Source organism: Alosa pseudoharengus, unplaced genomic scaffold, assembly GCF_046254945.1.
Source record: "Alosa pseudoharengus isolate Yale_2024_CS ecotype anadromous, Long Island Sound unplaced genomic scaffold, YU_APseudo_1.1 YU_APseudo_1.1_scf_18, whole genome shotgun sequence".
Lineage (NCBI taxonomy): Eukaryota > Metazoa > Chordata > Actinopteri > Clupeiformes > Clupeidae > Alosa > Alosa pseudoharengus.
Window position 1 is genome coordinate 24,039,395 of NW_027468650.1, and position 13,821 is coordinate 24,053,215.

General features: G+C 41.4%; 1 protein-coding gene across 8 annotated transcripts in view; it reads left to right on the forward strand.

Moving 5' to 3' along the window:
- Nucleotides 1-1,474: 1,474 nt before the first annotated feature.
- The window catches only part of eya1 (EYA transcriptional coactivator and phosphatase 1), a 49,778-nt gene continuing 37,431 nt past the window's right edge, over nucleotides 1,475-13,821 (forward strand). For 2 of the 8 annotated variants that reach the window (XM_076290662.1, XM_076290666.1), the window contains exons 1-4: nucleotides 7,513-7,768; nucleotides 9,426-9,553; nucleotides 10,434-10,499; nucleotides 12,422-12,499. In XM_076290662.1, the coding sequence (XP_076146777.1) occupies nucleotides 9,430-9,553; nucleotides 10,434-10,499; nucleotides 12,422-12,499 (268 nt within the window). In that variant the 5' untranslated portion in view covers nucleotides 7,513-7,768; nucleotides 9,426-9,429. Of the gene's footprint in view, nucleotides 1,731-7,511; nucleotides 7,769-9,425; nucleotides 9,554-10,433; nucleotides 10,500-12,421; nucleotides 12,500-13,821 lie in introns of those variants that run through there. The other 6 variants (XM_076290667.1, XM_076290669.1, XM_076290663.1 and 3 more) reach the window with 5 other exon arrangements.

Consider the following 13,821-nt stretch of genomic DNA (forward strand, 5'->3'; position numbering starts at 1 on the left):
TCCCTCAAGCCCCACACAACAGGCACACTCACGACGACCTGGGTCTCCCTTATATGGCTGCTCAATACGCTGCCATTGCCTGCCCGGAAGTCCTGCCAACACTACAAGGTGTAAGATTAAGCGCTGTGCGCTTCGCTAACTTCGTTCGATAAAGCGTTCCTTTTGGAGTTACCTACAGTACTGCAGCAAGTCCCGAACAATCCCAGAACCAGATAGAGAGAGAAATATCTACTCGTGAAATTAGTATGTGGCCAGTTGACTTTCTGCAAAACAGAACCTTGCACTGTGTGAAAGGTAAGGATGCTAAGGAAGGCTAACATCATAAAGCACAGGAAAATGTATTATACTAACTGTCATTTTAAGGCAAACATCATAATAATTTTCAAAGGTTTTTTGTTAATTTTCTATAAATTTATTTTTGGATTTCTGTCATTGTGTACAATGTCATCGTCAGATATATGTATATTAATTGCCAATATTTTAATATTCCTATTGGTATGAATAGTACTAATAGTAAAATATTGCATAACCATATAGTATGAAGTATTGTAATATATAGGAATTGTATATTAATAATGACTACAAAAACAATGGCGCCACAAAGCTTTTATGATTATCAATAAAAGCGTTACAAATACAACCAAATTTGTAACAACCAAAAATTAAATCAAGCTATGTTTTTTGTTTACTGTAGAAATAAACACCAAGCATAAGCAAAATGTGTATTATAACCTAGAGAAGACAGCATAGTAATTTCTTTGCAAACGGGCATTAGGATTACATGTTGATAATGGACACCCAGTCTGCTGCACAAGTCCCTACAGCCGAGCTACAGCGGCAACAGAGGAGACCTCAACATGCACATTATCAATTTAGTTATGGTTAAAAAAAAATCACTTTTTCGAGACCTTGCGCCATATGGCAAGCTATATGTCTCATGGAAAAGGGAGAAAACTGTGTTTTGTGACACAGAAAAAAAAGAACAGAAAACAAAAAACTTGGGAAGCTAGAAGAGAGGAAAGAGAGAAAGAAAGAAAGACTTAAAAAAAAAAAAAACCTTTGCCCTCAGGGTGTGTGAGTAGAGCTGCGAGATCCAGCCGACATGCGGGGATGGTTTGAGGGATCGGCCTTTTCATTGTCTTAAGATCACTGATCACAATCTGGAGAAGGCTCTGCTGCTTGGAGCCCAGGCTGAGTGAGTGACATATGGAGGGCTGGTGCTAAGAAAACTCCTCTGGACCTCCTCCGCACCAAAGCCTTCCTGAGCGAGTGCACAGAGCAACTTTCAGCTTTTTCAAATAGCAGCCTGCCTCTTGCTCGCTCCCTCCCTCCCTCCTTCCCTCTCTCCCTCCCTCCCATACTCTCCCTCCCTCCCTCTCTCGCTCTCTTGCTCTCTCTCTCTCTCTCTCTCTTGAGTTTTTTTTCCTTCTTCCTCAGACACTCTCTAGTCACTGCCTGCAGCAGTAATCGGACAACTCTCGTTCTCGCTCTTGGAGGCAGTCTCCTGAGATACCGCGCAGGGCTCCACGGGTTTTCACACTTACCATGAAAAAGAAAAAAAGTTGTTTAGTATTTGTAATTTGCGAGTTGATGCCGACAAAAAACTGAGACTTTTTTTTTTGGCTTTTGAGAACTCTTTTTGCCACTTTGAACTGGAGAGACACTTTTTGCAGAGAAGATAGCAAGAAAAGAGTGGATAAAAGAAAGCCCAAGGATTCATCTTAATTGTAGTGAGTACAGTTTTATTTTATTTCAGTGCCAGCCTGCATGTCACTCCTTTACATTTCCGAAAACTTCCTGGTGCCGCTGTTCTGGCTGGACGTTTTCTTTCTCTCTCTCTGTTTTCTTTGAAACTTCTGGCTTCAGTGCAGATCTAGATGAGCTTGTGTACGTGTGTTATTCATGGAAATGAATGAATTCAGACACTGGAGGAGTGTGTTAGTATTTTATTACAAACATGACTCGCCCTCTCTCCATTTGTTGGACGTGAGGGACGCTAATATTCTCTCAGCCCATCACCAGCGGCATCCGTTAGAATTGACAGAACACAGGCATATTCAACGTGTGCGGCAAAATAGCCTATTATCACATTAAACATGTTCTGTTGTTTTTGAAGCGAAAAACTACTTCAGTAGTTGGCACTGATTAAATTACAGAAAATTAGTTGTATGATTTTTAGGTGCAGTTGCAGCAGAGGCCTTGTGTATCCATTTTATTGTGGACTCTACAATACGGACATTGACGATAATAATTGTCATTTTGATGGCAATTTAATAGGGATATAAATATGTGACAGCAATAGCATGCCACAAAGTAAAATAAAGTTGTTGCCAGCAAACCTTGGCTAAACCTATGATGCAGTGATGTTATTAAGATATAAATGAAATACTTACCATGTATATAGATTATGCACATATAGAGAAGAGCAGTCTTTTCATATACTGTAGCTCAGCAAATTCTGAGTTATGCTTTTTTACTTAGCTTATGTATTTATTTTCCAGCCTATGTTTATGGTAAAAACATAGAACCCAAACAGTTGCGTTTTCCCTTGAAACTCAAACACCTGGTCGCCACCTTTACCCCTTTGCAAAATACTTTTTTTTTCAGTCTTCTTTCCTGTGATGGATGGCAAGCCTCTTTTCTGATACATAAAAACAGGTGTAGAAGCTGCTGAAATAAGAGATACAATTATAAATCACCAAACATTTTCTAGTGTAGGATATCCTTATGCCTGAAGAAGTTTGCATTTTCCGTTCAGACAGGCAAAGCAGAGAAGGTCTCCACGGGAGACTCTTTTTGGCTGGCAGAACAAACAAAACCAACTCAGTTAAAACAGTTGACATCCAATGACATCTGGTGCAGCCAAGAAGGCCGAGTGGAGACGCAAAAAGCAGCTCACTCGACTTGTAAGACACGGTGTATGGCAACTCGGAGGGGAAAGAAAGAGGTGTAAATGTCTAGGTTTTATTTTACACAGGAGACTTACACAGCACACACAATTAAACATTGTTTATGTCAGTGTAGAGTAGCTACCTTTGTTGTGTAACTAAGTCAGTAAATTGTATTTACTTTCAGCTGTGGAGTGATAATTATGTTTTTAAAAATAATTTCTTAGTTCATTTGTCCAAGATAAGTCTATTATAAATGTACAGATACATATGCTTGGACAGCTCTGAAAACAATAAGCAATGCGCAGGCCACTACCACATGCGTAGTGTTTGCTTACCAGCTCTGGCTGTGTACACAAACACAGCAATGCCTGCAATCAGCTGGCCCTATTCTTGTTCTGCACAATGAAGCATGTTTATCTAATTAACTGATAATGCTGTGGCTGATTTGGGCTTGTTTACTCACTTTATTTGTTTTAATAATGTGCTCCTCCGGGTGAATTAAGTCCTTCATGATCGAGCTGCCATGCGAGCAGCTCTTCCGCTCTGCCCTTTGCCTGTCTGTGCTGCTGCTGCTGCCGCCGCAGTTGGTGCTCTCCGGCCGTTGTTTGCAGAAGGCCCAATGCGTTCCGTATGTGTGCGGGCCCAGGCTCCTTTCAGAGCTGCAAATAGGGTGCGGTGAAAGACGGCGCTGGCTAATTGATGCGGCTCGGCTACAGCTGTTTATGAGACGGGAGAAAAGAAAGAGGAAATGGGAAGCCTGGAAGGCCGTTCGGAGCGATTAGCGAGCTGAGCTGTTTACTAAATACGGGAGAGTGTTATTTTGCTAACGCGCCGGCCCGATCGTCTTTGACAAATGTAGCCAAAAGTGGAGGAAATGAGGGCTGAACGTCGCAATTGATTTCTGTTCCCCTTTCTATCAGCAGTGTTCTGGTGTCTGTTTATAAGTAATCAGTCACTTGTTTGCATAAACAGGCTAGTAAAGGAAGTTGTAGATAGATCTGAATGAAGGCTACGTGGCACACTGGCACACAGCAGACAGGTTTCAGTATTTTCCTAAAATGTAATTATTTAAATTTATTTACATTGTTATAATAATATATTTCCACTTTAATATCAAGTATGCAAAGTTGTAATAAGATCAGATACGTATTACTTTCATGTTAGATTCCCATGAGATTATTCACTAATATGTGGACAAAATTGTAGGCAAAATACTGTTTTTGCGCTGACTGACAGAAAACTCACTTTTTAATCTCAAAATGAATCTGACAGCAAATGAGGCAACATGCAATTTGTGTTTAGGAGCATGTTATTTAATTTAACCCCTCAGAGTATCATGACACTCACATTAGAGTGTAATGACAGCGTATTTCTAATGCAGAATTTGTTTTGTTTTTGTTTTCCCATGTCGTTGTGAGCAGTGCGGTAGGCAAGGAGTGATAAAATTCTATACCTTAAATCTCGTTTGATGGGCCCTCAAAGTGAACTGGCCTTCTGGAAATAATTTGGAGGGTTGAAGAGCACAGTATTAACAGATTTAATGTAACTATTCAGTGAATTGCTGGAGCACCATGTCAGATTTAACAAAATGGGAGAGACAAATTGCACATCAACAAACCACACATCTGTTAAGAATTAGACTTTTAATTAGAGATAAGTGAAATTTCTCCTCTGCTTAGCTTCTGTGGATTAATGAATTTGAAGGACTAAACACCCGCATGCTTTAGTGTGTCTAGCCTTAATATTTTTTTTCTGATCTATTACAAAATCACAATATGCCATTATGTCAGTCTAGTTCTTCTTTTTCTTCATTCTGAACTTGACTGAAAAACAAAACATTTAATTTGAGAATTAGGTTTTATTGGTGGTCATTAAGAATTAGAATGACGTTCCAGTGACTTTATTTTGTAAATAGTGCCACACTTTTTTTGTTGTTTTTGTGTGGGAATTATCAAATATGTACCTTTACAAACCCTGTAGTAATGTTTTTTTTCTCATTCTGATGCCTAAAAGTAACAGCATAGCCTCTATATTCTCAGGAGCCCATTTAGTTAAAAGAAGAAAGGAGGGCAGAAAAAAGAAAAAGGATGGTCGTAATCAGCATGGCGTTTGTCGGTGGTGCTCATTTCTTCGTCCACGCACAAGCGAGACAAGTGAAGTGTAGCCTTCTCTAAACTGTGTCTAATTCCAGTCACATCTGTCTCCAATTGTTGTCTGCATCTACATTCTTTGCGAGTGGATTTATTTTTCCTGGGCCACCATGTGGATTCAGCTGACCAGCTTAAGTGGGGATTAGTTGTTTTAGAGTTATTTTGATTAAAGCGTTGCTTTAAAAAAAAAAAAAATTGGTAACTCACAACACATGGTTTGCATAATCTAAATCTATAAAATTCAAAGGAATATAGTCTCTATGCCCTGTAAAATTAAAATCTTGTAAATAGTGAGCAGTAGGGAGGGGTGGAGGGTAGGGATGTGCGGCAAGCTTTTTTGCAAAAGGATTTTAGAAATTTCGGATTTCGGATGCTTCTTGAGTTTCTCACCATGCACATATCTTGGTCTGATTTATTTTTCACGTAAAATTCTCACGTCGAGCGAAAGAATATGTCTGCATGCATAATGTATTTACACTGTTTGGGAAATAGATAAGGACGTATTGAGACAAAGTATGCTCAGTGTATTTGTCTTCCCTCTTGTTACTCACAATAGCCACATTGAGAGGCTCCTGTGCTGCTTCCCCTGCCTGCATGGACTAGTGATGATCAGTGTTAAAAGCCCAGCCGTGTTTGCCTGCGGTAACGCTGCTCTGAGAATAAGTAAAGCGAAACAAAAAAAAAACGGCGCTAACGTTCATGAGTGAAGCGTGTTTCGTCTTTTTTTTTCCCCTTTTCCTTTTTTTTTCTCTTTCTTTTTTTTTGATGACACCCCTGATGCTCCAGCGTGGCTTTGTTCTGTGAGCATCAAAGGACATCCCGTTCAGGTTGAACGAGGAGGGACATCAAAGATGCTGAACCTAGTCTTTTTTTTTTTTAAAACAATAAATATTTAGCGACGCAAGAGACGGGCTTGTTTTTGCTTCTGACCCGGCAGCCTGTCTCCCCTATCCCCCTCCCCTCCCCCTCACCTGGCTGGTATCACCTGCTGGTAGCTGGGAAAGACCAGCATGGTTACGAGCCCTCAAATGCTGAACATAGCGAATTACACAGCTTCACCAAGTCTGTCTCTCTCTCTCTCTCTCTCTCTCTCCCCTTCTTTTCTCTTTCTGTGTGCCTGTTTTATTTTATGGACCAAATATGTTTCTCTCTCTTTTTCACTCCTTCTCTTTGCTTCCTCCCCTGACTTCTGCTATTTCCACCCCCTGCTAGAGTTGGTTTACTACTTTAAAAAACTTTGATATTTCTGTTGGATGTATACCGTAAAGTAATTGTTTTTCAGAGATAATGGATAAATGGTATGTCAAAAGAAAAGGAAAGAGCGAGAGAGAGAGAAACAGACAGAGAAAGAGAGAGAGAGAGAGAAAGAGAGAGAGAGAATGGCTGAACTCTGTGGCTTGACCACTATTCATGGAGGCTCTTGCTTGGTGCAAAGAGAAAGAGCTTTAGAAAAAAAAGGCACTAAGACCACGCATCTCAGGTTACTCCCGGCTCATGTAAACAGGCAGCCATTAAAAATTCATGTAGGCATTTTTCAGACTTTTTGCATTTTTGGGCGTTTGGGACGACACGGCACCCATGACCTCTTTCCTCACCCTGGTTTAGACGGTGGGCTATATCCTGGCCCCCTGATATAGTATTATGGCCCTACAGGTATACGATTTTTTGCCTGAGTGCGTAAAAAAGAAATGGCTGGCGTAGAGGTGGACAGTGAATTGTAACTGTCAAGGCGGGAAGAGTAATAGCGCCATTTGTAGCGTCATAAGAAACATATGTGCCTCCATATGGTATCCGTGTTCTTGTTTCCAGTCATCCTTATTGTGAGAGATTCACCACCGCTACAGGGGCTCTAAAGTGCTTCTTTTTTTCAAAGAAAGAAGAAATAGAGAAAGGTTGCTCTCTGCCTCTGCACCGCCCTGGTCCCCAAAAGTACCCCCCCCCCCCCCCCCCCCAAACGCACACACACATACACACACAGATTGCCTCAGGCTCTGTGAGGGGGGGTTGTGGGAAGCACCTCTCCCGATCATTATGACCTGTCAGTGTGTGGGGAGAGGGGAGTGGAGATAACTCTCAGATAGTGTCAATTGCAGATGAAAGATCCGCTGAAGATGCTACGGGTGTCACACTCAACTTGCTTCTGTTCAACAAGGCCCATCTTCCATGGGCTACCCAAAAACAGAGGGGCAGCCTTAGTCCCAAAAAACACCACCCCTATCACCTAAACCACCCCCACGCCCTCCAAACACACACACCCTCAGACCCCCCCCCAACAATACACACACACACTCCACCTTTACCCCCCCACCCCACCCCTTCCTGCTTACCTTGGCTAAGACGCTTTGCATGTTGATTGGGGGAGGGCTAATCCAGTTTGCAGCTGTCGTAGACCAATGATGAATCACCTTTCCGTCATTTGGCTGCTCTCCCCTGGCTCGGGGAGGAGGGAAGACCTGGAGGAGGAAACAACAGTAGAGGGGCTGAACCCAGCACAGACAATGTGTCCCTCTGTTCCCTGGTCCTCCTCTCTCTTCCCATTCTGCCCGAGCGAAGGAGAAAAACAATAATGTTTTCTCAGACAACGTCTATTGTGCCACGGCTGGATGTGGACAGCGACACGGAGCTAAAATAACAAGGAGTGACATTGTTTCTGGGCCCCGGCAGGTGGAGAAAAAAAAAAAAAACGCTGCAATCTGACTCAGATGATTCACATGCATCGGGCTCCAGGTAAGAGCAGAGTTGGGGAGATGCCAGGAGCATCATTGAGAACTAGGAGCCGTTTAGCCAAGTGCTGTGGTTTTTTGAAGACTTATCAACTGCAGTTAGTAGAGTGCTCAGGACACTCAGGAGGGGGGGGGGGTGTCTCGGTTTGATTTTGCTGCTAAAAGAGAAAAAGAGAGAAGAGAGGGATGAGGATAGATAAAGAGAGAGAGAGAGAGAGAAAATGACTGAGGGAGTTGTTGAAGAAGTGTAGAGGTAAGGGAGGGACTGGTGTTTTCCTGGTGTTAAGTGTAAACTTTGTGCACAAGTTTCCTCTGTTGTGTAGATTTCATTGAATATGAATGCCAGTTGTGCCTGTGTTTGTTTGCTTTACAATTATTCAGAATTAAAAGTCATTGTAAAAGGAAGTTGTGAAATAACTTTTAGTTAGACTTAAACTTGGTTATCCTTAAAACTAAAAGTCATAGTTTACTATATGTTGTGTTTATTTTATCACCACAAAATAGTAGGCTAATTAAGTGTAAAGCATATATGAACTGCCATGTCTGATTTAAGACAGGTGTCATTTTTTTACTTTTAAAGTTTGCCTGAAATTTAAACGGCCTGAAAATTATTTTTACTTTGTTGCTGTAAACAATTTAGAAATGTGTTGTCAACCATTTGTTTTGTTCATACACACTCAATAACTTATTATCTCTGATCCATTACAAAGACATACGTATATTATGGATAACAAAGACATTTCCAGCTCCCAAATCTAATTGAGGATGCTAACATAATGCACAGAGAGCTGTGCCTTAATTTAATCACGCGCAATAATGTTTGGAGACCAGTAACAAAGACTAATGTGTGTTTGAATTTGTGCCCATTCCTCTCTGCGCACATTGGCCTGCACACCCGTCCATTTGCCACTCATGATAAACTCCTCGGAGCGCCTAAATGAGGAGATAGAATAATGTTTTGAGTGGCGGGGTCCTCCGAATAAACAGAGAAACAATTAAGCTGCCTGCCAGCGCAAACAAACGCCTCGTCAACTCCCCATTGCCGGCTAGTGGGCCGTGGACTCTCAGGAATACTCTTGAAGAACTGTTCTCTCTTCTTTTTTTTTAACCACATACTCTTTCTGTTGTCAAGTCACTGAGATGGTTATTGAAGTATGTGTGATGTTCTGTGTATTCGCCCGGAAATGTATCTTTTTTGTCTCTGAAAGGGAGTAATGGAAATTAAAAGTTATGTATTTAATTTACTTGTTTATTTAAAGGATACTAGCATAATTGGAGTGACTTAGTTTGCGCTGATATTTTGCTACAGCTCACTTTTTCAAATGATTTATAAAGGAATCTGTACATGTATCATAAAATGGTTTTACTAGTAAATTTGCTTAAATTTTTATACACTTAGTGAGTTTTGGCAGATAAAAATTTACTTTGGAACCCCTTTGCATCCCTAATACCATCCAGCCATTTGTCTAAAAAATAGAAGAAAAAAAAAAATATCATCAATAAATCAACATGTGGAAAAATGATAAAACAATCTACTTGTTTGTTTTCCTCCTCTTTAGTGTGTGTGGCTGTGCCTGTGTGTATGTTTCACTTTTATAGAAATGACTGCTTTCTGACCTGTCGTGTGGACCTGTGTGTGTGTGTCGGTGTCTCCCTGCCAGGTCTATGGAAATGCAGGATCTAGCCAGTCCGCACAGCCGAGTAAGTGGAAGCAGTGAATCCCCCAATGGTCCTAATCTCGACAACTCACATATCAATAACAATTCCATGCCACCAAATGGCACTGAAGGTATGTGGGCACGAGATGCTCATTTACTGACTCACTCCCTCTTTTTGAGACTGCTCTCCCTCTGTCTGTTCTCTCTCTCTCTCTCTCTGTGTTTCCTTTTTCTGTCTCTGTTACTTGTAGTGTATGTGTCCTGGTGGGTGCTATTTCTCTCCACCTAAAGTAGAAAGGGACCTAACTGTAGAGTGGAAACGCTTTGTAACAGTGCGGCATCTTCTGTGTAGTGTTTATATGTCTGTTAACTTGTGAGATCTCTAAATCACAGTAAAACATATGTAACCAGTGCACCATTAAGAACAAAGCGACCAGTTTTATTTAGTCTTTTTCCCATGTTTAGTGTAAACAGTAGATTTAATTCGCTAATAAATGATAAATTAATCAGCTCACACAAGTGGGTACTGTTAAATTATTATTTATATTAAAGACCCTTGTTTCCCCAATATGAGGTTATAGCATTGAGACTCACTCATTGTCGTCAGTGGAGACTCTATTTGTAATGATGGTAATCTGAATTCAGAGCTGTGAAGTAATTGCAGTGGGACCCCCGTAATGTAAAGTAGATTGCGTTGTTGTCTGCGGGCTACCGGCCACAGTGTTAGTTATTACCCTAGTTACTACCCAGGCAGAAAGCTATCTGCAATATGAGAGCTATATCTCTCCCAGGGCTTGCAGTGATATTGCTCTCACCCCTACAACCCCCACCTTACATCGCTTGTTTAGATCTTTTCGAAAGTGTGTGCTCAAGACTGTGTAATCTTGATTGTGGTGCGATTCCATCTTTTTCTTTTCCCTTTTTTATTCTCTGGTGAAACAGCATTGAGTTCCCTAGTGGTGTGGATTGTCATGTGTCCTATGCCATTCTGTTTCTTTGTTCCCCCCGTAGGAGATAACATCACTATGCTTACCACAGCAGACTGGTTGCTAAGTTCTAGTTCACAATCCGCTGCAGGTTTGTGCAGTTCTGGTGAGACAATGAAAGGGCAATACTTGGTGTATGGCTGACAAAAACAATAGAGCTCATTCTTTTAACAGTTATCATCCCAATTGTGAAACCCCAAATTTTATGTTACATTATGAAGAGAATTGCATATTGTTTTTTTGTTTTTTTTTTAAACAAAAGCAACACCTCAACTATTGGTCCTTTCATTAGAATAATACTGGCCTTATCCGTCGTGTCATGTTGGAAGCATGGTTTGAGACTTGGCTGACTGTGAATCCAATATAGCCCAGAGAGCTACTGACTCTGGGCCAGACCTGTACCGGATCACAACCAAATCAGTGCCAGAACCAGGCCAGATCCGAACCAGATCTGGGACAGATGCAGCCGCTACCTGGGAAATAATTGGTGCAGTAATAGTGTGGGCACGCATACTATGTGCATTGTTTTTATTATTATTATTATTATTATTATTATTATTATTATTATTTTGTCTGCCATCCCTTTTTGATGTTCTTTACTGTTACCTGAAGACACTGGTCATGTGTGGTATGCGAGACTGGAGTGCTCTAGTTTGTGCATGCAATGTGTCACAGTTTTATTAGACCTGCAGAGACCTGGAGAGAGAGAATGTGTGTGTGTGTGTGTGTGTGTGTGTGTGTGTGTGTGTGTGTGTGTGTGTGTGTGTGTGTGTGTGTGTGTGTGTGTGTGTGTGTGTGGTGTGTGCGTGTGTGTGTGTGTGTGTGTGAGATATTGCGTTGGCTTCACAACAACATGTGTATCCCGGTGTGGAGAGCATAGCAGAGGCGTGTTCAACATGACAAGTGAATGGCTTCCTCCGACTATGAGGAATTTCAGCCGGCATGACTCTAGACCCATATAAGCAAATTTGTTTTCATGCGCAAAAAAAAGAGGGGAACAGAGGAAAAAAGGGAGAACAAGAAATCCCCCTCCGGAGGTAGGATGGATTGATTTCAAAGATCCGGGGCCTTTGAGATAGCTGTGAAATTGTCTCTGCCCGAGCCTATGTGATACCGAGTGCTGAGGTCAAACAGCGTTCACTGGAGCCTGTAACCGTTTTTTACTCCCTTTTCATTACTGTGATATTTATTCCAGTCAATATTTTCAAATGATTCTGACCATTTTTGCCTATTTTTCCCTGATGCTACATATATCTCTGTGGTAAGCAATCAAATAATAATACACTTGATAACTATGCAAAAAGAAATAATATTATGTAATATCAATATTTAGGATAAACAAATGACTTGGCAATAATTGGCTCACATGTATTTAAGTGACTCTTTAAACATGTATTTAAAAAACTCTTTGCTGATTGCCATCCTAACAGCATCCTTTATTGCCAATTTCCTTGTTAAGTCAACAGTGGATGCGCTTTAGATTTGAAAGGAAGTTTCCCCTCCTTGTTTGCCAGGCAGATTAACATGTTGCCTGTTCTCCTGGGTCCATTGATTTAGATAACTAAGCTCTCTGCAAACTCATTAGCTGACTGAGCCCTGAATATATCACTACTATTATAATGTTTTGTGAGTTTGCCAACAGAAAATGTCATTGTATTTACTTTTCTGAAGAAATGCACAATTTAAAATTACTATGTATGATTATGTAAAATTATCATTCATGTTTTTTTGCCACATTGAAATGCTTTTAAAGAATTAATAGTGCGTTTAATGTTGTTTGTTTAAATGGTGCAGAGGTGATATCCTAAAAAGAGATTGGGTTGTTGTTTGAGTTGTATGGAAAGGCCAAGTGCTGTTCTGGTGTGTGTGTGTGTGTGTGTGTGTGTGTGTGTGTGTGTGTGTGTGTGTGTGTGTGTGTGTGTGTGTGTGTGTGTGTTTGTGTGTCTTAGTGTGTGTTAATGTCTGTTTAAGTGTGTGTGTTGGTGTGACACTGTGGCTTCCTTTTGTTTGCAGTTAAAACAGAGCCAATGAGCAGCAGCGAAATCGCCACCTCTGTAGCAGACGGCTCTCTAGACAGCTTCTCAGGATCAGGTGAGGGGGCTGATGGGATAGGGGGCTTTAGGAAGGGCGGGTGAGGCACTACCTCTCTCTCTCTCTCTCTCTCTCTCTCTCTCTCTCTCTCTCTGCTTTCTCTTTACCTCATGGTCTCACTCTCTCTATGTGTCGCCCTGCCAATTTGTTTCTTTCTCCCCCTCTCTCTGTCTCTCTCTTTCACATTCACACACACACACACACACACACACACACACACACACACACACACACACACACACACACACACACACACACACACACAGCTGCAGAACTGATTAGCTGGGAGATGGACCAAGAGATGTGCCGCTGATAAGCTTGAGGCCCAGGAAGTTTCCCTGTGGCTTGAGCCACACCGACCCTGCTAGGCGCACTCTCTCCGTTCCCATGCCAACAAAGGGCCGTCCCTCTCGCTAGTCGAGTGACACACCATCCCACTGCCCCCCCCCCTCTCCTTATGCCCCCCGTGTTATTTTAGCCTCGTCTCAAAGGGAGTCTCATCTCCCAGCTCTCTCGCTCAAACACCCCGCCTGACCTCTTTAAATCAGAAATATTGCTGCCCACATACGCGCAGGCCTCGAGTTTAAAGTTATTTGACGAACGAAAGAAAAATAATGGCTTTTCAAGAGCCTGTGAAATCAAACTCTGATGTGTTTTTTTCCCCCAAAATGTCTGCACTGTTAGCAATATCATTGTTGAATGTACACACACACGTAATGAAATAAATATACTTTTCATATCTCACTTCCTAAGCATAAAGCATGCGGTGCAGTGTATAAAGTTGCAGCTAATTTGTCTTATTTCTCTAAGTATTTGACTAAGTACTTGATACCTAAATGTTAGACGGACATAAATCATGGCTTTGACTTCTGTCTGTGGCAATATTAATGAAATTTAGTAATTTTACACCGCTCTATACATCAGGGAGAAGGTAATGGCCATTCACACAGAAGCCCAGGGTTTGTCTTGTGGCAGGTGGTGATGTGTAAGGAAAGTGTTCAATATTAATAGTGTGTTTCTGGGCCTGAAGCATACAATTTCACACAGTTAACGCTCCCGCCCCGAACGCCTTACTTCACTTGTCATGACCACTTATGCAGGAGTTCAAGAAGTGCACAGTATCACTCATTCCAAAGAGAGATATTTGAACCCCGACAAGCTGGCCCACAATGGACTTACATTTATCCCAATTTGACAGAATTAAGTCATCCAGTAACAAAATGCCTGTCATACGCGGGATATTTCCTGTGTAGAGCAATATTTCCCAATCCAGACTAAAAGTAGTTGGAATGCATTCTGTAGTGATAGTGATATGTAACCTA